The sequence below is a fragment of the Larus michahellis genome, chromosome 15 (assembly GCF_964199755.1).
Source record: "Larus michahellis chromosome 15, bLarMic1.1, whole genome shotgun sequence".
Taxonomy (NCBI): Eukaryota; Metazoa; Chordata; class Aves; order Charadriiformes; family Laridae; genus Larus; species Larus michahellis.
Window position 1 is genome coordinate 5493543 of NC_133910.1, and position 26816 is coordinate 5520358.

At 54.0% G+C, this 26816-nt stretch overlaps 1 protein-coding gene across 5 annotated transcripts in view; it reads right to left on the reverse strand.

Annotated features, from left to right (window-relative positions):
- The window catches only part of ASTN2 (astrotactin 2), a 377208-nt gene that overhangs the window by 268534 nt on the left and 81858 nt on the right, over nucleotides 1-26816 (reverse strand). For all 5 annotated transcript variants that reach the window (XM_074609111.1, XM_074609113.1, XM_074609112.1 and 2 more), the window contains exon 3: nucleotides 9283-9667. In XM_074609111.1, coding sequence (XP_074465212.1) covers nucleotides 9283-9667 — 385 coding nt within the window. The remainder of the gene's footprint in view (nucleotides 1-9282; nucleotides 9668-26816) is intronic.

Below are 26816 nucleotides of genomic sequence, written 5' to 3' on the forward strand. Positions count from 1 at the left end.
GTGCCTGACATTTATATAAATATAGTTCCTGATGGCTTGTTTTCCTTGGACAGCCAAAACTTCACAGCTTATCTTCCGTGAGCTTGTGATTTCGCCTGGACGAAAAGCACTTTGGACACCTGGGGAATCAGGGCTACTGCACACAAAACCGGCACGGCGTCTCCACCAGGCGTCAGCAGCCTCACAAAACCCAGCAAAAGCCCACCTTAAAAGAACCGTTGTTGACCCGAGGAGCCGCAAGTCACCCAACTGTAGCTGGGAGAGGGGATGACCAAGGGCATTTCTTCTCACATGGGATGTCGTGCCGCGTCGGGGCGAGACCAACCCGAGCCTTGCAAAATGGCGATAAACCAGGGGGACTTCCCGAAACTGCCATCCCTATGGGATGCTGAGCAAAATGCGGGCATATTTAAACACCCCTTTTCTCTTCCATTCCCTACGGCACCATCAGAAGCAGCTTTTCCATCTGCTTCTTCCTTCCTCTGTCTTATGAAATTATGAACAGAATATGGCAAAAGGAGGGGCGAAAACCAAGAAAAACGCATCAGGAAATCTAACCTACGAGCCTCTTCTCAACAGCAACGTTTACTGCAGGGTAGAAAGGGCCCTTACTGGCCTCAGAGATGCTCAAGCCTTAATTAGTCATTAAGCACAGTACCCGCCTTGGCCAGGGGGATGCAGGACCAGAAGGGGCCACCAGCCCTGGGGAGCTTCCCCATCCCTTCTGACCTGCTACTGAAGGCATGGAGGCACGTTGGATGTGGGTCTCGCTGGGGAGACCTCCTGGGCACGCTCCCATGCATCCGTGATGCTGCCTTAGGCCACTTTCTGGGGGGTGTAAGGAAGGGGCACCATGTCCCAAAGGGCCACCAGGCCAAGAGACCATCCTTCCCTCTCGCCACGTTGATGGGGACAACCCGAATTTTGGATGAAGGCAACCAGTTCGGTGTGACAGGATGATCCAAAAAAACCTAAAACTCCAGCCTGGCAGCTCTCCGTTCAGATCTCAAAAGGCAATTAATATATTAATTATGACTGTGTTTATCTCCCTGGAAAGCAAAGCTTTTCCCTGGCAGGTATGGACATTTTCAAATCAACACTGAAGTCAGAGCTGGCATCACCACAAAACCGAAGGATTCAACGGCATGTTCATTGTAACCTCTGCAGCTGGGACCCCTAGTCATTGCATTAATGCACTCAAATCAGCTGGAATTAAGCACGCGGGACATAAAAACAAGTTTAATTTCTCTAACAACTAGAGACACTAGCTAAGCACACGCTTAAATGCTTTCCCAAACTGGGACCCAATTCCTCCCCTATTGGGCCTCATTGTTTTTTAGTTCTTTAAAGCTGAAATTTGCAGCCAGGTTTTTCAGCCAGGAATAGCCGACTGAGGAAAAAAAACAGAGCAAAAAAAAAAAACAACCCAACACTTTCCACTGGCAGGCAACATGAATATACATTTTCAAAGGTCTCTGTAAATTACGCAAGGAGTTGGCGGGGATTAGAGCTGGGAAAGCTGATCACGTACAAAGAGGGTCATGATCCCATCAGGTCACTGGAAAGAAGACAGAGCCCCAAGACACATCAGATGCCGGCCTGACGTACTGTCCCATTTTACCCTTCAGGCCCAGCAAACGTTAAGTCATCATTTTATTTATTAAAGGCTCAGAAAGCCTCTGGTTAATGCTGGGATTCACGGTGTCACTGTGTCTGCCTACCAGAGCAAACGGCAGCAGCTCCCAGCCCCGGGGCCAGCACAGCCCAGCACGGCCAGGATCACCCCACGGCAGCAGCCACGAGCCCGGACGGGTGAGGTGTCCCCTCGAGGACGCTGGGTGTCAGCTCAGGGATGGCAACATCAGGCCGGTCATCCTGCTCCCGTTGCCCATGGGCCCTCCCTTCTCCATCACGGAGGAGAACACCATCACGCTGCCCATTACGAGGGCATCACCTCACACCCTGTCTTTAAATCCCACCACCAAGATACCGCAGAGCTCTTATCTCCGTAAAGAATAGCAGCTCTAGGGCACAGCTTAACTACCTGCCCTCTTCTTCCACATCTCGGCCCTCAGACATCCCTTTCCCCAGCCCTGACACAGCGACCTCGGGCCAGAGAGCTGCCTTACCTCTGCCCTGCAGGAGTCTTCGCTGGGAGGCGAAGATGATGGCTGAGATGTGGCCACCAGAACAGCTACTCCAGTGCTGGTGGGTGGCATAAGAAGCTCCCTTGCCTCATCACCAGGACCCTTCCCTTCTATCTCAAACCTAGGCCATTTGTCTCCCCTTCCAAAACCCATAGAATCCTAGAATCATAGAATGTGTTGGGTTAGAAGGGACCTCTAAAGGCCATCTAGTCCAACCCCCCTGCAGTCAGCAGGGACATCTTCAACTAGATCAGGTCGCTCAGAGCCTCATCAAGCCTGGCCTTGAATGTCTCCAGGGATGGGGCCTCCACCACCCCTCTGTGCAACCTGGGCCAGTGTCTCATCACCCTCATTATAAAGAACTTCTTCTCCTGGACCGTAGCACGCAGAGCAGTTTGGCAGGAGGCTGTTGGGGCCACAACCCCTTACATTAGCAGTTCTCAGCGTCTCCTTCTGTTGTCCTGTCTGCTCTCCCGCTCGGCTCCACTCTCCAACTCAGTCAAGGACCAGACCATTAAGTAACACAACCAGGGTTACCAAAGCAGCCGGTGGCAGAGTGGAGCTGGATCTACATCTCCAGGTTTGCTCTAGGTGCCAGAGCATCTTTCAGGCATGCTCAAAAGCCTCTCGCTATCACTACAGAGAACAGCATCCATGGATTAAGGAAGAGAAACTTCAGAGCTTTACCTAACACAGCAGGTGAGGAGAAAGTCCAGGAGATACGAATTCAAGATGACTGCACAACTACACCTTTGATATTCCTATGGCATTAATCATTGGTACCATCAGTAATAAGTCCTGTCTCCTGTCTAGACTTGGAGGCCATACCCAGACTGCAGAGTCTGTGAAGCCAGCACAAAGGCCCGCTTGAAAAATTCTGTTTTTGAACATGAAAGAAATTGAGAAAATAAAGATGGGTCCTTTGTTGCAGGACTGGAATTGCAGATACTCCATTTTCAAGTCTGACATCTATTTTCTCCTCAGTTTTCACCCGGCAGAAGTTCTGCTTCTCACTGATCCTCAGAGATTTGGTTTGGCAAATTCTTCTCGTTGAGGAACGCGGGGGTAACCCCACATTCAGGCTTGCTGGATTTTTATCTGCCTTCGTTTGCTAACTCCCTCTCCGGGCGTCCAACGTGTCCCACCTGGGAACGCAGCGGTGCTGCCTACGATAGACCGGGGCCACTCGATGGACAGAAGCAAAGGGCTCCTGCTGCAGCAGGATGAAACCATGTCGGTAAAGATGCGAGACAGGTATATTAAAAAGACAAAAGCAAGCTAGGAATTCCCAAAGGGCTGCAGCTTGAGGCCGTCTGCTCGGGAAAGGCAGGAAAGCAGAAATCATCAGGAGCATGGACTGGAAACTACCCAGGGACCTGAGGCACGGCTCCCGGAGGCAGCGAAGACACTGACATCACCCGCATGAATTTATCCAAAACCCGTTAATAGCGGAACACTGTGTACACGTCAGGACTGGGTTTGGACACAGGGGTCTCCCCACTGAAGGCCAAGACCCCAGGAACCTCACCCCACACCCGCAGACCCCCCTCGGCACCACACACCCATGGGGCACAAAGCCCTAGAGACCTTCTGATTGCCAGAGAGAACCCAAAACCGTGAGGATCCTTTTGGCTAGTTCGGACTGCCCAGCAATTGCCTCCTTCCTCGCTCCGTTTCATTTTATTATATTAATAAAAAAAAAAAGACTACATTTTCTTCTTAAACTGCCTCAGATTTTTCTTCGGTCTAAATTCATCTGGGCTCTGTGCAATGTCACCAGGTCAGTTTGTGCTCCTGCTGCAATTCTAATTTTGTCAGCTTTCCATTTTCTAGGGAGTTGGGAGATTTTTCTTCCTTCCTTTCTTTTTTTTTTCCCTCCCCCCAAGTCAAAAATGATTTTGCATAACAGTAATAATGCTAATGGCCCTGCACAGCGCATCCAGATTTCAGCTGCAGCTAGGGAGAAATAAACATCTCATCTTTGCCCTGCTGTTTATCTACCCACAGCAGAGCCTGGTATCAGGTCAGAACCTGTAATTTCATTAACTTTATCACTCAGACGCGCTTGTTGCTAGATGTCATTATTCAGCACATTGCTCCCGTGTTTTGTTTGCGCTGGGCTTCACTTCAGATGCTCCGGTGCCACGCGGGAGCATCCTTCCCATCCGCATCGCAGCAGAACGCTGCCTCGGAGTTGGGAGGAGAGTTTGGCTCGTTCATCCGTGCTCTGCGCGCCCACGATTTGCACAACGTTTGTGCTGCTCGACCTCCTGGCCAGGGACTATCCCATTTTGCAGCGCTGCAGAATCATCCGCTGCACCCCTGATACATCCAGAAGCTCCACCTGGGGAAGAAAAAAACCCCACGCTCTTCCTCGTGGAAAGGGGGAGCGAGCCCAGCGGTGTGGGATGCACCCATCCCGAACGATGGGAAGCGCCCGCCGCCGGCACGACCCGGCACCTGCAAATCCATCACTGCCCGGCACGCGAGGGAAGCGAGCGGCGCAGGCAGGAGGAGGGTGAGCCGAAACGCTCCATCTTCATCCGATTTGCCATCCCTGGTAATTAATGCTGGGAAGTGACACTTGAAAGAGCCTCTAGTGACAGGCCCTGCGATGATACCGTTTGGAGCCCGCTGACAAGTCCCAGCTGATAGCTTATCACAACGCTGCGCTGCAAGAACGGCAAGGAGAGCTTCTCCCTCCGGTGCTGATGGACTCCCCGGGATGCGGCACTGCTCCTTGCCCGGCGCTGGTGATCCCACCAAAGCCTGGTGGCTCCGGCCAGGCAGCCGGGCACCGGGGGAACAGCTGGCCCCAGCTCAGCTGGGTTTGTCTTGACGCATCCATCTTCAATCCACCTGTAAATCCGTGCCTGAGCAGAACTGATTTCCAGCCCCTGGGGATCTCTCCAGGTACGCCAGTGTCTGCTTGTGCCAACTGCGGAGCTTCTCCCCCCACCTGCCACATCCCCTGGGGAATCCCGGCTGCATCTGCTGCCCGCCGGCAGGCCGACGTGTCTGTGTGCGCGGCACGGCCAGCACCCCAAAAATCACCGCCTTTGCCAGGCGGTGCGCAAAGCTCACAGCACATATATTTATATTGCTGGTGTAAAAATCCTAAATCCTGAACTACAGCCATTCGGCAACCCAAGCTCTGGCTAGCTCCAGCAGAGAGGAGCAACCAGCGCATACCATAGCTTGACTCCTTCAGCAAAGCCTCATCGAGAGCATCCATCCGGGAGTAAACACACAATAAACTGGCACGGTTTGGAAGGATGAGACCAGGCAAGGCACAAACCTGTCTCGATCCAAGGATCCAAGGTGCAAAGCCCGACGGCATCACAAGCTGAATTGGTGGTGGGAGCATTTGTGATCAGATCTCACAGCCTGGGGTAGCCCTGGCCCTGCAGGCAGCTTGCAGCCCCAGCATGGGGGGATTTTTCAGTCAGTAGAAGTTCCTTATTGCCAATTCCTGAAGCCCTCCGATAGTTTAATATTCTGCCCTAGATCTTGTTTACTATTATGTTTTGAAGAGGACTGAAATGCAGTTACTGCTGTCTTCCCCACTCACACGACTCTAAATAATTTATAGAAAAGCAAAACAAAGAAGAGAATATGAAAGAATAAAAAAGGCAGCTCAGTTACGATATATGAAGGTTTTCATTTGTTCATTCTCACCGAAGCAGAGGGTTGGGGAAACATCTCTTAACACCGGGGGCCGGTAACAGCCAGCCGTACACAAAGGGGGATGCTCAGATCGGCACTCGAGGACGGGAGATGGGCCCTTGGGCACCTCTGCGTTTGTTTGAGCAATGATAACCATCGCTGTTGTAATAACTTTGCTTAGAAGAGAAAAGAGTAAAAAGCACTCTAAGGGTGGAAGAAACACAACCTCCAGCCACCACTTATAGCCATCGCAGGCGCAGGGACCTGCTTTCCGGATGCGATGCATCACCAGGGCTTTTCACCGGCTCCGATGCTCAGAGCTGCACAGTCTCCTCCACGGAGCCGAAGAGAGTCCTTCTCCCCATCCCTGCCACCACGGGTGCTGTCACAGGGACCCCTCAGTCTTTATGGGAATCCCACATGCTGATGGGAAGAAGGGAGGGATGCTCCAGCATCACCCCAAGAGCCCCTTCCCTGCACAGAGGGAGACAGCGCATCCCTTCCTCGCTCCTGCTGGAGCCACTCAGCAATTAGCACTAATGTACTTTGCTTTTGTTTATTCAAACGCATTTTACCATGCCTTGCAGGTGAGCAATATTAAGTGGCTTCTAATAACATTTCAATAAGCAGAGGTGGGTGTTGCAGCTTCTAAGAGACAGACTTTAAAAACCGAGGCAATCAAGCGTGCGTTAGCCCAGACACTCTGGGGAAAGCGCCGCTAGCCTCCGCGCAGGAGGAACATCCCCCGAGTCACGCAGTGGTACCTGTGCGGCACCCCCCGGGTCCCTCCGTCCCCACGCACAGCCTGGGGACAGCACACAGACCCTGCCTGACCCCCTCGGCGGTGGTTCTCCAAGTGCAGAGAGCAGAACAACACGGTCCAGCAGCATGGGTTTTATCCGCAGTAAAGAGAACAACTAAATAAAGAGCAGCCAGTCCAGCCCACTTTATACAGGCTCTCGCACTGGCCTCCCCGTAGAGCTCAAGTGCCTCCCAGCAGTGCATTAAGGGACACCAGCAGCTCCTGTCACCCGTGGTTTGGTCTCTGCTCCCAGGAGGAACCATACGGGCCGACAGCAGGTAAGGCGCCTCCCCTGCTATCAAGCCCTGGCCGTATAGGCTCCCCCCTGCTCCCCCATACAGGCAGCAATGGGTGCTGTCACGTACACTGTGACCCCAGGGGACCTTGTCTGTCCGTCCTATTGCATCCAACCTTCGGCTACATGCTGTGCCCATGTGTTCAAGGGCAGGTTGGACGGAGCTTTGAGCAACCTGGTCTAGTGGAAGGTGTCCCTGCTCACGGCAGGGAACTACATGATCTTTAAGGTCCCTCCCAACCCAAACGATTCTATGATTTTGTGATTCTATGTTGGACCGCTTTTCCCAGAGGGACCCCACTGCTACTTTCTTCCCGAGCTGGGCAGAGCTTTGGGGAGGGGGAACCTCAAAGGGACCAAAGCTCCTCCAAATCCCAAGCCCAGCACCTTCAGGGAAGGCACGAAGCACCCGCAGCACCTCGCCTGATCGGGGACAGGCAGTCCTGCCCAGCTCTCGCTGCCCAGCTCCCCGCGGCTACTGGCAGGGGATTTCTACCTTACAACAGCGGCGCTACCCAATATTATACAGTACAAGCAGTCAGCACCACAAGGGACAGGCAGCAGCCACAACCTACACTTATGGAATCGTATAGGCTTCTTTCTAACCTGGCCTACAGATGGCCAGCAGGTCAAGGGAGGTGATTCTCCCCCTCTACTCCATTCTCGTGAGACCCCACCTGGAGTACTGCGTCCAATTCTTGAGCCCCTACTACAAGAAAGGTATGGACGTGCTGGAACGTGTCCAGAGAAGGGCCACGAGGATCATCGGAGGGCTGGAGCACCTCTCCTATGAGGACAGACTGAGAGAGTTGGGGTTGTTCAGTCTGGAGAGAAGAAGGCTCCGAGGAGACCTTATAGTGGCCTACCAGTATCTTAAGGGGGGCTACAAGAAAGCTGGGGAGGGACTTTTTAGGATGTCGGGTAATGGCAGGACTAGAGGGAATGAATTAAAACCAGAGATGGGTCGATTCAGACTGGACGTTAGGAAGAAGTTCTTCACCATGAGGGTGGTGAGACACTGGAACAGGTTGCCCAGAGAGGTGGTGGAAGCCCCATCCCTGGAAGTTTTTAAGGCCAGGCTGGCTGGGGCTCTGAGCAACCTGATCTAGCGGGAGGTGTCCCTGCCCAGGGCAGGGAGGTTAGAACTAGATGATCTTTAAGGTCCCCTCCAACCCTAATGATTCTTTGACTCTATATAACGCTGTACCTGCCACGTCAAACACCACAAGTGGGGAATGGCTCACAGCTGGGGTCTGTCCACATGGATTCAGCTCCGAGCTTCTTCCCGCAATGAGAATTTTTCTGATCTGCCATTTCCAACTCCACACACAGGGCTCCTACGTGCTTGCCTTAAATCTACAGCCCTGATGACTTTGTTTGCGGGTAACTACAGGATCATTTGTCTGATTGCTCGGAGAATAAAGCACAGGGGATGTTTTGCCGCTCATGGAAAATGCAGCTTTATAGAGCAGCTCCCGAAGGAGCATCAAGGCTCAGCAGGCTGGCAGAGCCCCAGCGCACCGACACATTCGCTCGCTAGAACTGATGCCCCACTCGAGAGCAAGGCAATGAACACATTTCTGCCACCCAGAGAGCGAAGACTGGCCTGATTGATGCCCATGCGCCAGCACTCACCCACGGCCAGGAGTCGGCGTGAATCCCAGCACTCCCGTCCTGTTGAGCAGCCCGTCGCAGTGGGAGCACACGCTCACGACGACGCCTCGTGCTGCCCTGTGCAAGGCGCTGCACAAGCCCACAGCAAAGGAGTAACTCCCCTCCCTGGGGAAATTCCAGCTCTGCTCCCCCAGCCAGGCATCCCCTGTCCCACCGGGGGTTTCACAGAGGTCTCTGCCTTTGCTGGGACCAGACACACCACCAAACCTGAAAGCAGAGCCCTCAGCTTCCCATCTCATCACGCCCACCGGCTCATGCTGGAAACAGGAGACTGGTTTTGGAAGAGGATGCAACAAAGGAGACGGGTCAAAGCCCAGGACGCTGGTTCTCCATGGAGCTCCCAAGCACACAGCTCACACGCTCCTACTGCCCCTGAACCACCAGTGAAGGGCAGCCAGGGAGTGCTGCCAGATCAGAGGACCTGGTCCTCGGGGCTGGCAATGGCAGCTGAGGGCTCACAGCTACCGTGCCTCAGTTTCCCCAGCACCACACAAAGGTGATCTGTCTCTCAGGAAGGGCAGCTTCAGGACAAAGGCTGCAAACCATCTTGTAGATGTCAGCTGAGGACCAAAGCCTGGAGAGCCAAGTGCCAGCCACTGGGACTACGTACAGATGAGCCATCCTTTCAAGGTGACGTTGCACAGGACACCCCAGCAGGGGATGGGGTGAGGGAAAGAGCAGAGAGAAAAGCCACAAACCTTTCTTTTCGTAGTCAGGCTTCTCCTCCCCGCCCCGGCCCAGGCTCTCCAGCGTCCGCGTCACCTGGCTGCCAAACTCATCCTCCCTGGTGCTCGGCTCTGCCCGCCGCGGTGTCTCCTCCTCCTCCTCGTCCTCGTAGTCGTCCAGGATGGGGGTCTCACGGATGGGCACCCCAATGACCGAGTTGTGGGCTTGGAGACGTGAGTTGCGGAAGCTCTCGCGGGCCTGGGGGCCCAGCAGCACCGAGGGGATGTAGTGGATCTCGTGGGTGGCCTCCGTGCTGGCACTCTTCTGCGGGATGCGGCGGCGCTTGTGCCAGCGCCGCTGGGCGTACAGAGCCACCGTGAAGACCAAGAGGAGCAGGAGCAGCGCGATCAGCCCACCCTGCAGAGGAGAGCAAAGGACAGGGTCAGGAGATGCAGAGGGCACAGGGATGGGTGAGGAGATGCAGAGGGACGGACCAGGGGATGCAGAGGGCACAGCGATAGACCAGGGGATGCAGAGGGATGGACCAGGGGATGCAGATGGCACCGTGACGGACCAGGGGATGCTGCGACCAGCATCCACGGACTCTCTCCTCTTCCACCCCCAGAGCACACTTCTATCAATGCTCCCTGAACTGCACACGGGTGGGTTCATGGAACAGCCACCTCTGAGGTGGGACATCACAGCCAGCAGCAGCAGGGTGGCAGAGGTGGCCTTTGGCCGGGGACAGTGCAGTGACACCCCCGGCTCAGCTCTGCCCAAGTTATTTTGCCCACTTTCCCAGGGACATTGTTCCTACCACACACCCCGTGGGTCCCACCCAGGGGCTGAAGTGGGCAAGCACCCCCTCCCGTCCCGCACCAGGAGGTGGGAAAGGAGACAAATCGCATCCCACCGCTTAGGAGAAAAAACCTCATTAAAACAACCCAGGCACCGACAGGGGAGCAGTAAAGTCTCAGCAGAGTCACGCGACATTTCACACCAACGACGGTGCAACAAATGGCACCGCAGAACGGCCGCCCCCTGGGGCACGGTTACCCCAGCTCCACCATCGCGGGCTGCGATTTGACAACGGTTTCAAGGAGACTTCAGCTGCAGACCCGGGGGCACAGCACAACGCATTCCAGACCAAAGCCTCCTCTGCAAAGCCCTCTTCTTCCCTCCCCTCCCAGTTTTCTTCAGCGTAGCTCCCAACTACATTACCATCCAAAATAAAAAAAAAATAAAAAAAAAATAAAAAAAAATAAAAAAAAATAAAAAAAAATAAAAAAAAATAAAAAAAAAAAACAAAAAAAAACAACTTTACAGAAAATAATAAACTTCTTAAATATCTATGTGTGCATGGAATTGGTCTCTCTTCCCAAAGGAGCCAGGCTGGGAAGCACCAAAGGGAGCCAGCCCTGCCTCTGACCACTCAGGAGGATAAATTCGGCCGCGCCGCTGAGCCCCACGCAGGCAGAAGCCGCGTGTGTGTGTGCCAGCTCCCAGCCTCTTCATCTCCACGGCGTCGGAGCAGTTTTACCCCGTGGCAGGGGATGTAAATCAGGAGCGGTGAGAGCAACGGGGGCTCTGCAGCGCGACAGGGGACAGCCAGGGCAGAGCAGGCGTTTCTTTGGCACGGGGGATGCCACGGCCCAGGACTTTAGAGAGCGTGCGAAAGCAAAGCCGAGACACGCAAGTAGTTCATCTGCATTCGATACAAAGCACCATACCGTATCCGGAGCCAGAGCATGGCTCCGGCTCATAAACAGGATCAGCTGGAAAGAGGTGGCATGGAAAAAAATCACAGCTCATGGGATGAGTTCGCTGGGGGAGAGGCCTCGGGAGCTGGAGGAGAGATGCTTCCCTGGACCAGCCCGGCACCACAACCTGCCGCAGAGAGGAGCCCAGCCCAGCATCTCCCACCAGGAAACCCCTCCTCTCCCCCGCCTATTGGTACTAATAGGAGCAAGGCTCAGGGATTCAGGAGGACATTGCTCAGCTTGACTTCCCCAGTTTAGGTGATGTGCCATCAGGAAAGGCAGTTCAGCGGCCAGGAGATGCTGAGGGACCTCTGCGTGGGAGAACAGCAGGGCTCGCTGAGCTGACCAGGTCCATGCCCTGCAGTACCACAGCTCCCAAAGGACCATCAGGATGAGGACCCTTCATGGCCTTCCACGCTCAGAAGCAAGAAACAACACGGACACCTCAACCCAGAAGAGCAGAAACACATTTCCTTGGGTCCAGCTCAGCTCCTGACACACAGAGACCCCAGAGCATCACAGGAGCTCCCCATGTGAGCCACCCACACGCCCCAGCTCCAAAATGGTGCTGTTTCCTTGGAAATCCTGTTTTCTGGAGAGAAACCACAGCACATCAGACCCTCCAAAAGGGAGGTCCAGTGACAAGGACACAGCAGGGTCGTAAACTTCAACATGACAAACCACACTGCAAAAATCAGGTCCGGCTTGTGTGCCAGCATCCTTCCAGCAAAGCGAGGGCTCTCACTTTACAGAAGGGTTTCAGAACACCACTCATGGACACGACTGCTGGGAAAAGCCTTCTCCAAGGCCGCACCATCATGAAGCCACCAAGCTGTCCAGCTGGGATATCGCTCGTGCCTGGGTGCTCTCTGTATCTGCCAAGCGGCTGCAGGGCAGAGCGGGGCAGAGCTCTCCGCACCCACAGGCACATGGGCACTTGCCCTCCCTGGAAAAGCACAACTAGAGACAACTCAGACGCTCGGAAAAGGCCAGGGTGACCAAGAAAGCCCTGCGTGAGGAGCACTTTGCTGGCTGGATGCACAGAAGGGATCTGGGCACCCACGGCAGCACCAGGGCCACGTCCCTGCCTGGCTGGGCTCACCTTGCCTCTGCCCCGGGAAGTGGCTTGGAGCAGCTAAACCTGTCAGCATATTGAATTACAGACCGGTGGGGGTTGGAAGGGACCTCTGGAGATCACCCAGTCCAGCCCCCGTCCAGAGCAGGGTCACCCAGAGCAGGTGGCACAGGAACGCGTCCAGGCGGGGTTGGGATGTCTCCAGAGACGGAGACTCCACCACCTCTCTGGGCAGCCTGTGCCAGGGCTCTGCCACCCCCACAGGAAAGAAGTTCCTCCTCATGTTTAGGTGCCCGTTACCCCTTGTCCTGTCACCGGGCACCACTGAAAAGAGCCTGGCCCCATCCTCCTGACACCCCCCCTTTCAGTATTTATAAGTGTTGATAAGATCCCCCCTCAGTTGTCTTTTTTCCAGACTGAAGAGACCCAAATCCCTCAGCCTTTCTCCATCAGAGAGGTGTTCAGTCCCCTCAGCATCTTGGTAGCCCTTTGCTGTCCCCTCTCCAGCAGTTCTCTGGCCTTCTTGAACCAGGGAGCCCAGAACTGGACACAGTGCTCCAGGTGCAGCCCCCCCAGGGCAGAGCAGAGGGGGAGGATGACCTCCCTCCACCTGCTGGCCACACTCTTCTTGATGCACCCCAGGATGCCATTGGCCTTCTTGGCCACAAGGGCACATTGCTGGCTCACGGTCATCCTGTTGTCCACCAGGACTCCCAGGTCTCTTTCCACAGAGATTTTAAATTAAACATCTCTCTGCTTAGGAGAAATTACAAAAAGGCATAAAGGCACACAGATTATTAGCGTGCTGTTTCCCCCCACCCAGTTTGGGAACAACAGGGTGGGCTCAAACAAGCCGAGGGCGCCCAGCCCAGCCCAGCCACAGCTCCCACATCCTTTGGGGATGAACCGGAGGTCTCTGCTCTGCCAGCCACCGAGACAACGTCCCCTCTCTGCCTGGGAACGGCCAGGGGTGCCCGTGCCAGCCCCAACGTGAGCACTCATGGGCTCGTAGCCATCAGCTCAGTTTCGACGGGCTCCTTCCGTCCCTGACCCCGTGCCGGCAGCTGCTTGTTTAACCACGGTACACACACACTGGGAGAGCTTCCTGGGGAAAAGCGGGAAAAAAAAAAGAGAGTCAAACTTAGGAGGCATTCAAGCCAGCCTCATTTTAATCTATTTTTCATGTTAAATTATCCAACTGAGGGAGCGGGAGAGAGAAAGGGGAAGGAAGGGATAATATGAGAAATGTTTTATTTGACAATGTGTCATTCGGAAACTGATTATTTCTGTCTCCGAGCTTTTTAATATTCCCAAACAATGGCCAAGCCGCGCAGGGATTTGGTATTCTAAGGCTGGATTTATAATACTCTGTTCTGCAGTGATAAGAACACGGGCCTTTAATCCTCTGAGCTGTGAACATGCATATTCTCCCACGTAATGTCCTTCCCGCCGCGCTCCCGCGTGCCCCCGCCGGCCAAGCAGGAGCCACCGGGCACCTGAGGCTTGTTGAGACCTACGGGAGAGGAGGAGGAGGGACAGGAGGAGGAGGATGGGGGAGAAGGCAGCTGGTGGAGACAACCCACGTGTGTGCAGAACTGCAGGGTGCATGGCACAGGAGCGAATCCCAGCTGAAGGTGGAAAGCAGCAAGGCTGGGAATAATTTGAAGGACAGAAGGAAAACTGATGGAGGAAGCCACCTCGAAGCCCAAGAGATTGGGTGCTCATATAAATCATGAAGGCTGTCAAGCTGCCGACCTGGAGGGCACTCACTTCTTGGGCATCCGTTCGAGGTGCGGAACTATTCCTGAGCAGCAAGAGGACGCACGTGCTTCTTCGAACACAAGCCACCGCACTTCCCTACCAAAAGTGGTGAAGGATGAGGGAGCCCTGCTGCTCCTCTGGACTCTGGACAAACTCTTTCTTGTAACTCTGGCCTTTCTCGACTCTGCCTGGGTTCCTCGGCCAGCTCTGCTCCCCGCTGTGGATGCAGTGCGGCTCCCCGAGGATTCCTCCAGCTTTGCAGTCAAACACAGAGCAACCACAGCGACTCAGGAGAGCAAGCTCTGAGGATCTGCTGGCCACCACAGCAAAAAGGGCTGAAGTCACAGAAGAAGGTCCCAGGCAGGAGGAGGAGAAGATGGTTTGGGCTGGGCAGACCTCTTACACCAAAGCATCCCTTCTGTGGGTCAAAGCAAAACCAGTGCACAGCAGCGCAGCACTGAGCCCGGTGCTGACCCGAACCCATCCTGCTGCTTCATCCAAACACCGATACAAAGGTTTGTCCTGCAGGAAAAAAAAATAATCCCTATTTCTTTTCTAACTTTGAAGCCACTATTGCTCACACACGACATCCAAAACCAATTATTGTCCCACCATCTCTACAACCAGCCCCATCTCGACCTACCTGCTGCGGGGCGAAACGGGGTTCTCGCAGCCCGGGGCCATCGCTCCAAGGACAGTCCTCTGGGACAGTCCCCCGGGACTGTGCCCAGCACAAACCCTGCGCAAAGACCCCCGCCCCGATGGCTTCGGAGAGCTGGGGTGACACCCCAATGGGACCCCGATGCCGGAGCATCACATTGCCCTGCGCCATCCCAGCGGGAGAACCATGGAAGGCAAACACGTACCAGCAATAACCACACAATCCTCAGAGCGCTTCACACTGTGTACTTTTCCCTTTCTTTCCTTGCTGGCCGTGAAGGTAATTAAACACTAGAACAATTTACCAAGGGTTGTAGTGGATTATCCATCACTGTCAATTTTTTTTATATATTTTGTTTGAAATCAAGCCTGGATGCTTTTAGAAAAGTTATGCTTTATTTCAAATGAGAAATAGAGGCTTCAGGAAATTCTTGTGCTCTGTGCGGCGCTGGAGAGCAGAGCAGATGATCCCACAGTCCCTTCTGGTCTTCTAGTCCCTCAATTTTGTCCTCCCCAGGCTTCTTCATTAGTCACAGCATTCAGCTCTAGAGCATCTTATCTCTCTTTCAAAAATCACAGAATGGGTTGGGTTGGAAGGGACCTTAAAGACCATCTAGTTCCAACCCCCCTGCCCTGGGCAGGGACACCTCCCACCAGACCAGGTTGCTCCAAGCCCCGTCCAACCTGGCCTTGAACCCCTCCAGGGATGGGGCAGCCACAGCTTCTCTGGGCAACCTGGGCCAGGGGCTCACCACCCTCAGGGTGAACAATTTCTTCCTGAAATCTCATCTAAGTCTCCCCTCTTTCAGTTTAAAACCAGCACCCCTTGTTCTATCACCCCCCTCCCTGATCCAGAGTCCCTCCCCAGCTTTCCTGGAGCCCCTTTAGGGACTGGAAGGAGCTCGAAGGTCTCCCCGGAGCCTTCTCTTCTCCAGGCTGAACCCCCCCAGCTCTCTCAGCCTGTCCTCACAGCAGAGGGGCTCCAGCCCTCCCAGCATCTCCGGGGCCTCCTCTGGACCTGCTCCAACATTTCATCCCTTCCCAGATCATCCCAGACGCAGGAAGCACCACCAGACCGTGGACACAAGCGAGGATGGCACATCCAGCCAACAGCGACCAAGGGAGAGATGCCACCAGGAAGGACCGAGCCTTGGACTCCAGCAAACAAACCTCTCCTGGCTCCCCTCAGCCATTGCCGAGGGCTATAATAAAGCAGCGCTCAACGAGCAGGTGTAGCAAACATTTGCATTAGGTTTTAGCCATGCTGTAATTTGAGCTAACAGATTTCTAATTAATTTAATGAAAAACAATGGTGAATGGCAGCACAGAGACCTGATAAATGCTGCTTCAGCAGGCAGAGGCTTGCTCCTGGGCACAGGTCCTCCGAGGCCACATCCCAGGGTGAACCACAACCAGAGCTGGGAACATCCACATTAGGCATTACAATGGTGACTGTTAATTAGCAATCAATCCTTTTGGCCAAACCCTTTGGTGCAGCCAAACTCAGAGAGGACACCCGTCGGTGCCCAGGCCGGTCAGGGGCAGCCCCAGGCCTGTCCATCCTCTACCTCCCAGCCCCACCAGCAGGTCCCTTCCCCAGGGCAGACCCTGCACCCCCAACCCAGCTACACTCAGGACAACTTTGGAAGAAAAATACCATATTTAACGAGTTGGGTTGCATAGCATCTGCTTCTTCCCTTTCCAGATCAAACCTCTGCACCACGCCAGCATCTCCCTAGGACTCCTGTGCCTTATTGCTCTTTCCCTCTTTGCTGTACCTCTCAATTTAAATATTTCTTCTGCAAATCTTAATTAACATGCTGTTTGCACCTTCTTTCAGATCATTAACGATGAAAAATAAGGCTGATCTCTGCAGACAGCTCTCAGAGTCTTCCCTCTCCTGCACGCTGCCGTTTATCATGACCTCCTCTGCACCCTGCCGCTTCCTTACCCTCCTGGGGCACAGGAGATGCCCGCAGATGGCACACCATCCCTCCGGCTTTAAAAAACAGCAGGGCAAGGGAAAGGATGTTATATAGCGTGCTCTTCCCTAGTGCGGGGATAACACCAGCCTCTGGCTGTCATCCCCGTAACGAGGGAGTTGTGCTGTTTGCTGCAGAATCAAGGTTTCTGTTTCTGCACCCACGGCCCTCCTGTCTGCCTCCGCGTCCCCCCCCTCTCGTGTCCCTATGCACTGGCCCATGGCAAACAGGCAGAAAGGGTCTCAGAAATACCAGTATCTCTTCAGCTTTGTGATACAAGGAGATGGGCAGAAGAAAGAGGTCCCTGGATCACCCCGTCCACTAATGCACAACATACAGGAGGGCAGGGAAGGGTTCCCGGAGCCACCCAAAGGCACATGAGGAGGGAGAGGACAGGAGAGAAACAGGGATTCGGGAAGCAGGCTTAGCGAGAAGCAATCGTATCTCCCACGAGAGGAGAGGAGGGTTCATGGATAGAAATGGAGCAGTAGCACCTGGAGTATGGGAAGGCGCTGGATCCTGTTCTGGCAGACGCTCACACGGACACAGCCCTGACCAAGCCTGCGTGGTCCTCACGCAGCCGCTGGAGCAGAAGGGAAGCACCAACGTACACCGAGGGTGGAAGGACGCTTAGCCTCCTCTGCATCCACGGTGGATGGCAGGAGAAGTTGTGAGCTTGGCGTGCAGTGAGGGATGCTCAAGAAGAAACACAACTGCAAGAAGCCATGATGCTCCCAGGAGAGCTGGGACATCTCCGTCACTGGAGGTCACCTGCCCAAGATGCAGAGCAGTGCTGGCACACCGCGGGCACACAGGGGTCCTGCCAGCTCCCTCCTCCTCCAGCTACCCCTCGTAACGGTGGGCAGCTTCTGTCTGGAGGAGACGTTGCCCACCCCGTCCATGAATTGCAACCACCCTCTGACAGCACGTACCCCCACGAGCCGCAGGGGTCAGCAAACGAGCCCATGGGTGAGCATCAGGCAGGGAAACTGAGGCCGAGCACGAGGAGGAGAGCAAGGACGAGCAGCAAGCCAGCACAAAACACACCTCCAGAGAGATCCCAATCCTGTCCTCATCTCAAAACCACTCACCCCCACCCCTCCATCCCCGATACGGGGCAAATCTACTAAAAAATACAGCATTTTCTCCCTGTACGCTTCAAATCCTCATTCAAGCACCGCTCCACCAAGGTGCTTAACCCCATGCTTAACTTTAAATATGTGTTTAATTCCCATTACAGTCCATGAGACCATAGCACACGCCTCAGCGCTTTGCTGAGCGGGGACGGCTGCTTGAATTGTGGCCTGAAGGGAACTGTATTATGTCTTTTTTCCCCCCCCCTACCTTTTTTCCACAGCTCTTACAACATCACCAAGCCCCAGCGACGATGGGGCAGCGTCTTCTGTTATCGCAGCCGTGTCACCCAGCCCTGCCCAGAGCCAACAGCACCGACGAACCACCCTCTGTGAAAGGGTTTATACTGGCGCAGGATCTGGCCCAGAGGTTTGAAAGGAAGGGATCCCATGGGATCGCTCCATGTGGATCCGGCATACGCGGCTGTTCCGCTTGCCATGCCGTACGCACACGCATCAGGCATAAATTTAATAGCATATAAAGTCCCACAAAGTATCACACACGCAAAAGAGATGAGAGTTACAGTTGCTGTGGGAACCATAACTTTAAAATCTGACTCTTCTGCGTTAAAAAAAAAAAAAAATAAAAAAAAAATATAACGAGTCAGACAAAAAGTCACATTTCCATACAATTTTTGGGTTTTGGCTTGTTTTGCTTTTTTTTTTTTTTAAGCCACGCTAAATTTTGTTTTGCTGTTTCATCCAAGAAGGGAAACAAAAAGGAGGAGTGAACCTGCCAATCAGATGTTCCAGTAAATGTTTATTTGAATGGTCTCCCAGGCGCCGGCTGTGTGCAAGCACCCAAATACACAAACCTCAACCACACCGAACGCGTCTGCATATCCCGCGCCGCACGTCTTGCTGGGATAACAATTCAAAATGACTCCTAATCCATTTTTATGATGTTGAAAAAAAAAAAAAAAAAAAAAAGGCGGCATTTATTTGCAGTGAACTGAAGGAGGAGGGCTGGAGGTGATTTTATTAAGCACCTGATTGCCAACTCTTTTTAAAGCCAGAGCGCAGATTGCATAAATTGTGATTTTAATGCGCGCTAAACAGTTCACCTGAATCGGCTGACCCGCTAACCCAGAGCTTGGCCTCCGAGAGGGAAGATTTTAAAATGCATAAGGTCTCGTGTGTTCGCACTCATGTTTCCCTAATGCGGGCGGGCTGGCTGAGCCCAACGCTCCAAGACAAATGCTTCTTTCTCTTTCCTTTCCCAAGGAGTTTCAATTACTGAGCCCCATCCCTCCTCCCTGCCAAACCTGCTAGAGACACCTCCATGTGTTCCTCCTGCTCGGCTAATTTACACCGAGGACCTTGACCTGCCTTTTAGCCATATTCCAAAGGGGAATTAAGAACAAACTACCTTGCTTTTAAATAAAAAAAAGTCACCCTGTCCGCAGTAAGTCCCTCCCAGCACACAAGGGGTCTCACTGAGGGGCTGCCACTCGTCACGGGTTGGGGCTGCCCAGGGTTGTGCCAACACACAACGCACCTTGTGCCTGGTGAAGGGGTTGAGGCACCATCCCTGGAGGTGTTTAACAGACGGGCAGACACAATGCTCAGAGATATGGGTTAGCGATGGTTTTTGTCAGAGTTAGGTTGATGGTTGGATGCGATGATCTGAAAGGTCCCTTCCAACCCTTATTCTATGATTAAACACAGGGCTAAAGGCACGTCCCTCAAAGCCAGCAAGCATAGAGCCACCAACATCCCCCTCTGCACCCTCTTCAGAGCAGAGCCCAAGCCCCGACTGCCCACAGGGACCCGGCTTGGGCAAGAAGCATCCCAACGGCCGGCCAAGCTGCCCTGTGGCTGCATCCCAAGAAAGGCAGCCCCTGACAGGGGAACAGCAAGGGGAATCCACCCAATAACAGGGAGGGCCACCAAAGAGACTGTGTGTGGCCTTCCCACATGAAAGAGAAGAGCAATGAAGTCCTCCAAGGCTCAGTTTTGGCTTGGTTTCACCAAAATCACCAGTAACAGCAGCTTGACCATGCCTGCTTCGCCTGACGCTAGTGGGGAGCACATGCCTGCCCCACGTCTCCTCCCTCCAGAGCTTCCCAAGACAGTGACTTGTGGGATCCTCTTAATCAGACCCCTCTGACAGACCTGCGGATTTGCACCTGGCACCCGCGCACCCCTGGGCAGGGACAGCCCATGGGGGCCCGAACCCACCTTGCTCTGCACTTCACTCCTCCCATTTCAGGGACATTCAGCGCTGCCTATGGGAACATCTCATGGGGTTTCTCCAGACTTTCCTGCCCTGAGCTGTGGGAGAAGCTCTTCCTGTGAAGGTGCCCCATCCCACGGCAGAGCATCCAGCACCATGTGCTTGGCTGGAGTCCCTTTCATCACATTCAGGATTCACCCACTGCCCAGCGGAGGCCACAAACACCTCCCACAGTTTCTGCCCAAGCCAGTGCCCTCTCCCCCAGGAAAAAAAAGACTGGAAAAAAATATTCACTTTAGCATCTGATGGAGAAGCCAACCTGCTGGTCAGTTGGTCCTAACGAACAGAGCAGCACTGGTAATAGGCACAGCAAAAGGTGTGTAGAGGTGGCATGACGAAGGAGGGATGCAGCTAAACTCACTAATTAAAAAAAAAGAAAAAAAAAAGAAAAAACTCAAAGAAGTTGCATGTCTTTAGGAGCCTGGGTTGAGGCCCAGGCTGATTTCAGACCCCCTGAGCAACCACCCACAAACATCAGCACCTCCACTGCTCAGTGCCCCCTCCCAAAACCTGGTACAGGTCCTACCTGTGCTCCCACGCCATATTTATAGAATCACAGAATCATTTTGATTGGCAGGGACCTTTAACATCATTGAGTCCAACCATCAACCTAACTGACAAAACCCATCACTAACCCATATCTCTAAGAACCACGTCTGCCCGTCTGTTAAACACCTCCAGGGACGGTGCCTCAACCCCTTCCCTGGGCAGCCTGTTCCAGCGCTTGATAACCCTTTCGGTGAAGACATTTTTCTTAATATCCATCCTAAACCTCCCCTGGTGTCACTTGAGGCCGTTTCCTCTTGTCCCATCGCCTGTTCCTTGGGAGCAGAGACCGACCCCCCCTGGCTACCCCCTCCTTTCAGGTCCCCCAGCTCCCTCAGCCACTCCTCACAAGGCTTGTGCTCCAGACCCCTCACCAGCTCCGTTGCCTTTCTCTGGACCCGCTCCAGCCCCTCAATGTCTTTCTTGGAGTGAGGGGCCCAAAACTGGATGTAATTTTGCTTTGTTTGGACAGCGAGTGCAGGAGAGCATCTCCCCGAGCACGTGTACGCACCTCATCCCTGCGGCACCCAGGAGCCACCGCAGACTCGAGTGACAATTACGACAGGGTCCCCCGAAACCACAGCCACTGCGGTACACCCCTTCCACACAAAGGTTTCACAAATGCTAAAGCGAGGTCTCAAATTACTATGATTATTACAATATCTACCAGCAGAACATTCGCTAGTAAACGATGAAATATAATTAAAAGTAAAGAACACTTGTCAGATAAATGAGTAACATGTACTGCTGCTGCAAAAGTACCTTTCTTGTTTTTTTAATAATTGTGTTTATCCGCTTCCTCACTAATTTACAAAAAATGCAGTTAATTCTCAGTAGATCTCACAACCATTAGTGCAAATTAATGCTGTTCCCACTGTATATTCTGCATATATTAAAAAAAAATTAATCTAATAAGAGATGCACATCTCCGGATGAAGGAACACGAGCACAATTCACATTGTGCCTCCAGCTTCCAAGCGCTGGTGAGCGACATGGTACAACATCCTTTCTGCTCAATTAACCAGCCACCTTCTGAGGGCTGCCAGATCTTGGACAGTTGTCCAGAAAAGGTGACAAAGCACAGAGAAAATTCACCGAAGCCTTAAGGAACGGGGAATTCTTGGAGTAGCTCAACACCTCCGAGCCCCTGTGAAGGTGGTGAGACCCAGGCCCAGGTTGCCCAGAGAAGCTGTGGCTGCCCCATCCCTGGAGGGGTTCAAGGCCAGGTTGGACGGGGCTCGGAGCAACCTGGGCTGGTGGGAGGTGTCCCTGCCCAGGGCAGGGGGTGGCACTGGATGATCTTTAAGGTCCCTTCTAACCCAAACCGTTCTGTGATTCTATGAATACCAGTCCGTAGGGATAAGGACATCCCCAGATATGCTGTTGGTGTGATGCGGCACTACGCAGGAGCCATAAATAGCAGTTCCCACGGACGTTGCTGAGGTTCTGGGTTTCTTTGAGAAGAAGGGGAGATTTAGATGAGATCTCAGGAAGAAATTTTTCACTCTGAGGGTGGTGAGCCCCTGGCCCAGGTTGCCCAGAGAAGCTGTGGCTGCCCCATCCCCGGTGGGGTTCAAGGCCAGGATGGACGGGGCTTGGAGCAATCTGGTCTAGTGGGAGATGTCCCACGGCAGGGCAGGGGGTGGGACTGGATGGGCTTTAAGGTTCCTTCTAACCCAAACCATTCTATGATGGACCAGGTCTCCTCCACATCGGTGTGTGCTGCTGCTCTGCACAGGGTGGAGCGAAGGCAGGCAAGAGATTGGAAAAGGGGTTTAGAGTCTATTTATGGACATCTCAAAGCAATTTATGGAGCAAGGAGCTGATGGGAAGGTGCTATTGTGCATGTAGGAATGGAGGGAAAGAGCTTTTTTGTTGTTGTTGGCGTTTGTGTTTTTTTTTTTTAAAGGTAGCTGGCAGCTGCTTTGGGAACGATCCAGCCTATTGTGTAAAAAAGTCTGCCTTACCATATTTAAAGTGCAAATATTTCAGCATAATGAACGTCCTTCTGAAAAGCAGCAGCACAAACCACCGCTTTCCTGGGGGGGGGGGGGGGAGAGGGAGGGTATTCAAACACAACAACAGGGATAAATGCTCGGCGCACGTGTCTATGTAGCGTTTGGCATCTGACAGTACTCGGCAATTCTGGCATGGGAACTCAGGCTGCAGGAGTTCCTCGCTGCATCCCCCCACGCCCCGGGGAAGGGCCTGTACTGGTAGCCGGGGCATTGCACTCCACGGGAGAAAATAACCAAAAAACCTCCCAGTTTTCTCAATGTGCAAATACACAATTTGAAGAAATGCGCTCCCCCCCACATCGCAAATCCGCAACTTTCGTTTAAAGAAAAGAACAAATTGCTCAGCAAGTTCACAAACCCTTTCCTTTCCCAAACCATCCCAGCTATTCCCAGTGGGTTATTAAGAGCCCAGTTAAGTACAGCACTTAACCATACACTTAACTCCCATTAACTTCACCCGGACTTAGCACATACATAAAATTTATCAGGTGTTTAAGGGCTTTTTTTCCTCTTCCTGCCCAAGAACGCAGAGTTCCCATTATCCAGCCCTCGGTGGGATGCCTCCAAACGACCTTTGTCCACAGCAGAAAAGCAAATCCACGGGGCCAGGAGTTTTCCTGCCATCCAGATCCCACACCAGCGGGTCCACAGAAACGTTTTTGCTGCAGGGCATGTTGGCCCACGCTAAGCCGCCTCATCAAAACCCTGCTACCCGCTCGCCCATCCCTCTTGCTGTATCGATCGGAAGACGAGACTATAAAAGGCCAGGAACGCACCAGCTTTGTTTCGCTCGCTTGTTTTCAAGTGTGCTTTGAAGGGGACGAGGCCAGCGGTCTCCTCGCCGGGGAGGCAGAGCCGCAGGTGGGGAGGAGGGCATCCTGCAGCTGGCTGGGAGGGGAAAAGCCGAGTCTGCATCTGCCAAGGGTCCCTTGGCACCCCCAGGGGCAGCCGGAGCAGCTTCAGCTCTGCCGACCTCAGCACACCTCGGGGACAGTCCCCGTCCCAAAGCACTTGCAGCTCCAGGCACCTGCAATTCAAGTCCCTCTTTTTTTTCCCTGTACAGATACAGGACATGGAAGATGACGGGAGCAGAGCAAAGGGAGGAGATACCGGGGCTCCTACCTCCAGCTCTCCCCTGCAGGGTGCTGCAGGAGGGAGACTCTGGACAGGTACCAAGATGCTGGCACTTCCAAAAGGACGTTTACCTGCACATTTTGAGGAAGGAGCAATGATTTGGGGCATTCCAGTCCAACCCTCCTCAACAGCTCGCATTTAAAGCATACGACTATTTCTGAGTCCCCCAACAAGTTAACCCGTGCTCTTGCTAGAGCAGGACTTGGGAAGAGGGGACCCAGAAGGGACTCCCTGGGGACCACCGGGGCAGGGCTCAGAGCTGCATCCCCGCTATCCAAAGGGACCTTCTGCAGAGTTTTCACTTGTGCTCTCACAAAGCGAGCAGCAGGTCTTGCGCCCAGCTCTCATTACAGCCATGTAAAGAAGAGACAGAGCGTTCATTAAAAGTGGGTGGCACCAGCGCAGGAAGAGGCCAGTGGGCAGCAGCAATGGCTCAGAGGGGCTGGAGGCTTTGGGGGAGCCGGTGGGCTCACCCAGTGCCACTCACACGCATCAGGCTGCTGGATTTTCCTTCCCTGCCTCCTCGCCGGCAGCATCGATGCCATCCCCTGCAGGGCAGGTCACTGGCTGCCACCCCCTCCACCTCTGCTAGGGCTCAGGGCACTGCTCAGCCCCCTCCTGGCCTGGGGGGCAGCTCAGCCCCCAGCTGCAGCAAAGCCTGGGTGAGACCCAGAGTAGGGTAAGCAGCAACAGAGGTGTAAAAGTGGTTTTATTCTAAAGAGTTGCCCCAGCTGGCAACAGTTTGCGTGCAGGATGCTCAGGGCACGCCATGCCCACCCAGCCCCGGGGACCCTCATCTCCTGACTCCATCCCCCACCTGCAGCCCTTGCCCACAGAGAGCAGCAAGCATCACAGCAATGCCACCCGCATGCCACCAAGATGACCCCCCCGAGCTCTCCAGTATACACCACTACAGAGGGACTGAGACAATTCGGGACTTGCATTCCCCAGCCTTGCTACAAGCAGAGGGTTTGGAGCGTGTCCCAGCAGGTTGCGTGCGTGGAAAGACGAAAGCTCCTTCCCAGATGGAGAGAGGAGCGAAGGGCACGGCTATTACAGCCCGGCTGACTGCAGCCCAGCTGCACCGTGCCGGGAGGGTCCGTGATGGGAACACCATGACCCCTCCTTCCCCATCCCACCGCGTCTGAGAAAGTGCCCATTTGGAAAGGGGGAAGAATTCATTTGAATTAAATGTGCCTGGTGCTCCAAAAGAAACCAATTAATTCTCCCCATCTGAAAGCTGATTAGCCGGGATATCTGGGTAAATGGGTAATAACAGGCTAATAACCCCCTCCTGTCCCCGTGTGCGCGCCAATGCCGCCGTGAGGTTTTTGACACGGTGTCGCCAGCGTAATTGCAGCATCTGTGAGCAATCACGGAGTGAATCCAGCCACCGACGGCTGGCGGCACCGTCCCCCGGCAGCAGGCAGGGACTGGACAAGGACGGCCGCTTCGGAGCCAGCCTGACGCCAGCTACCCCCCCCCCCCCCCCCAACCCTCAACGGCAGCATCCATTATGGCACTGGGCACCCCATCTCTGCTCACCCACCGAGTGACACCAGCGGGGGCTTGCTGGGGCCAAGCACAGCCCCAGGGGTTGGGGGTTCAGCTGATGAGCGGTAGCCCATTAAGGCAAACAGGCTGTAAACAGGGCTCTGAGCAAGGAGAGAGCTGCCCCCAGCATCCCCCCCGTCAAAACTTCCTTCATCCCCCCCAGGAGGGCTCCGCGGGGCAGCACTGGGCATGGCAGCTCCCCTCTCTCCCCATGGCTGTTATTAGCTGCTGTTTAACTCCACCGTTAATAATTAATTCCCTCATCCTTCCCCCTCAACTCCTGCCCTCTGGGATAGGCTCCATTCCCCCCCAGCCTGGGCACGGATGGGACACACACTGAGGTTAAGGTGCAGGGGAGAGCTCTGCACCTCCACCCCAAAACTGCCACACAGCCCCCTCCCCCCGATTTCAGCATCCCCCACCAACCCAGGCATGGCCTGAGCAGCTCCCGGGGAGACGCCGAGGCTCGGCCCCCCGTGTCCTCAGGGAGTTCAACCAGTCGAGCCCGGACATGGGGACAGCAGGGAGCTGGAGAGGACAGGAGAAGGCCCAAAGCCATCACCCCTCTTCTGCACCCTTCTTCCCTCCGGTCCCCAAGTCATCCCCAACACCACCGCAGCCCTGGCATCCAGGTCCCTGCCAAGGGGTGGCCGCTGGCTGGGGAGCCAGTGGCAGGAATTTTCCAGCTCTGCTTTCTTCCCCCCGCCCCCCGTCCAGTTGGAAAGTGTTGATTAGCTAAAAGACAGTTTCCAATGGGGTATTTTTGGTTAAGAGCAATATCCAAGCCAAATCACGCCCGGCGAAAAACAAAGATCTCAATCCCGCTGACATTTTCTAATCAAATTTCCTTTTACTAATTTGACAGGCCTGTTTTGAAAACCTAAATTTAAAGCTCAAATAAAGTTAGGTTCCACAGCTAAACAGGAATCGAGATGAAATATTTCAAATGGAGCTAATAAAGCCCTTCTACCCACACCTTTGGGCTCACGAAGCGCCTCTCCACTCCTTAATTGCTGCTCCTGATGCAGACAGCGTACTGAACTTCGGTTTGCTTCGCCCCCCCAAGGCACACGCACCCCCCCAACAGATTGTTTTTAGCTTCTGGGAGGCAGGAAAACCACCTCCCACCCAGCTCCACCTCCATCGCAGCTCACCCCGATGCAGTGCCCGTCCCGCCTGGGCTGAGTTCACAAGTGCATATCTAATCTAGATGAAGGCCAGCCGATGGATTGCTCCCATCTTCAGAGGAGGCCTGGCCTCCTGCAGAAGAAACAGCTTTGCCTGAGGGGAAAAGCATGAATGGGAGATGAAGATACAGCCATATGTTCCCGGAGAAGCTTGCCTGGGTGGCAAGGCGAAGGCGGGTGGCGAGGTGAGGAGAGAGCCCCCGGTTAGCGAGAAGAACCCATTCCAGAGGCAGCGCAGATCTGCACAGGCTCCTCTGTCTTTCTCATCCTCCCCTGACGCCAAACAAAAAAGGAACCCCTCAGTCCCCAGGCACTCAGCTGATGTCCTCAGCATCCGACCTCCTTTCAGGCTTTCATCACAAAAGAGTAATTTCCCAGGGGACGCAGGAAGCCAAGAAAAAGAACAGCATCCCTAATACGTTGTATAGGCAGAGAACTGGAAACTTGATTCAACCTTTCTGGTCCATGCCCGCGTGGTCCTTATCCAAGCCCTCAACTCAAGGAGCCCAGGACACCCAGG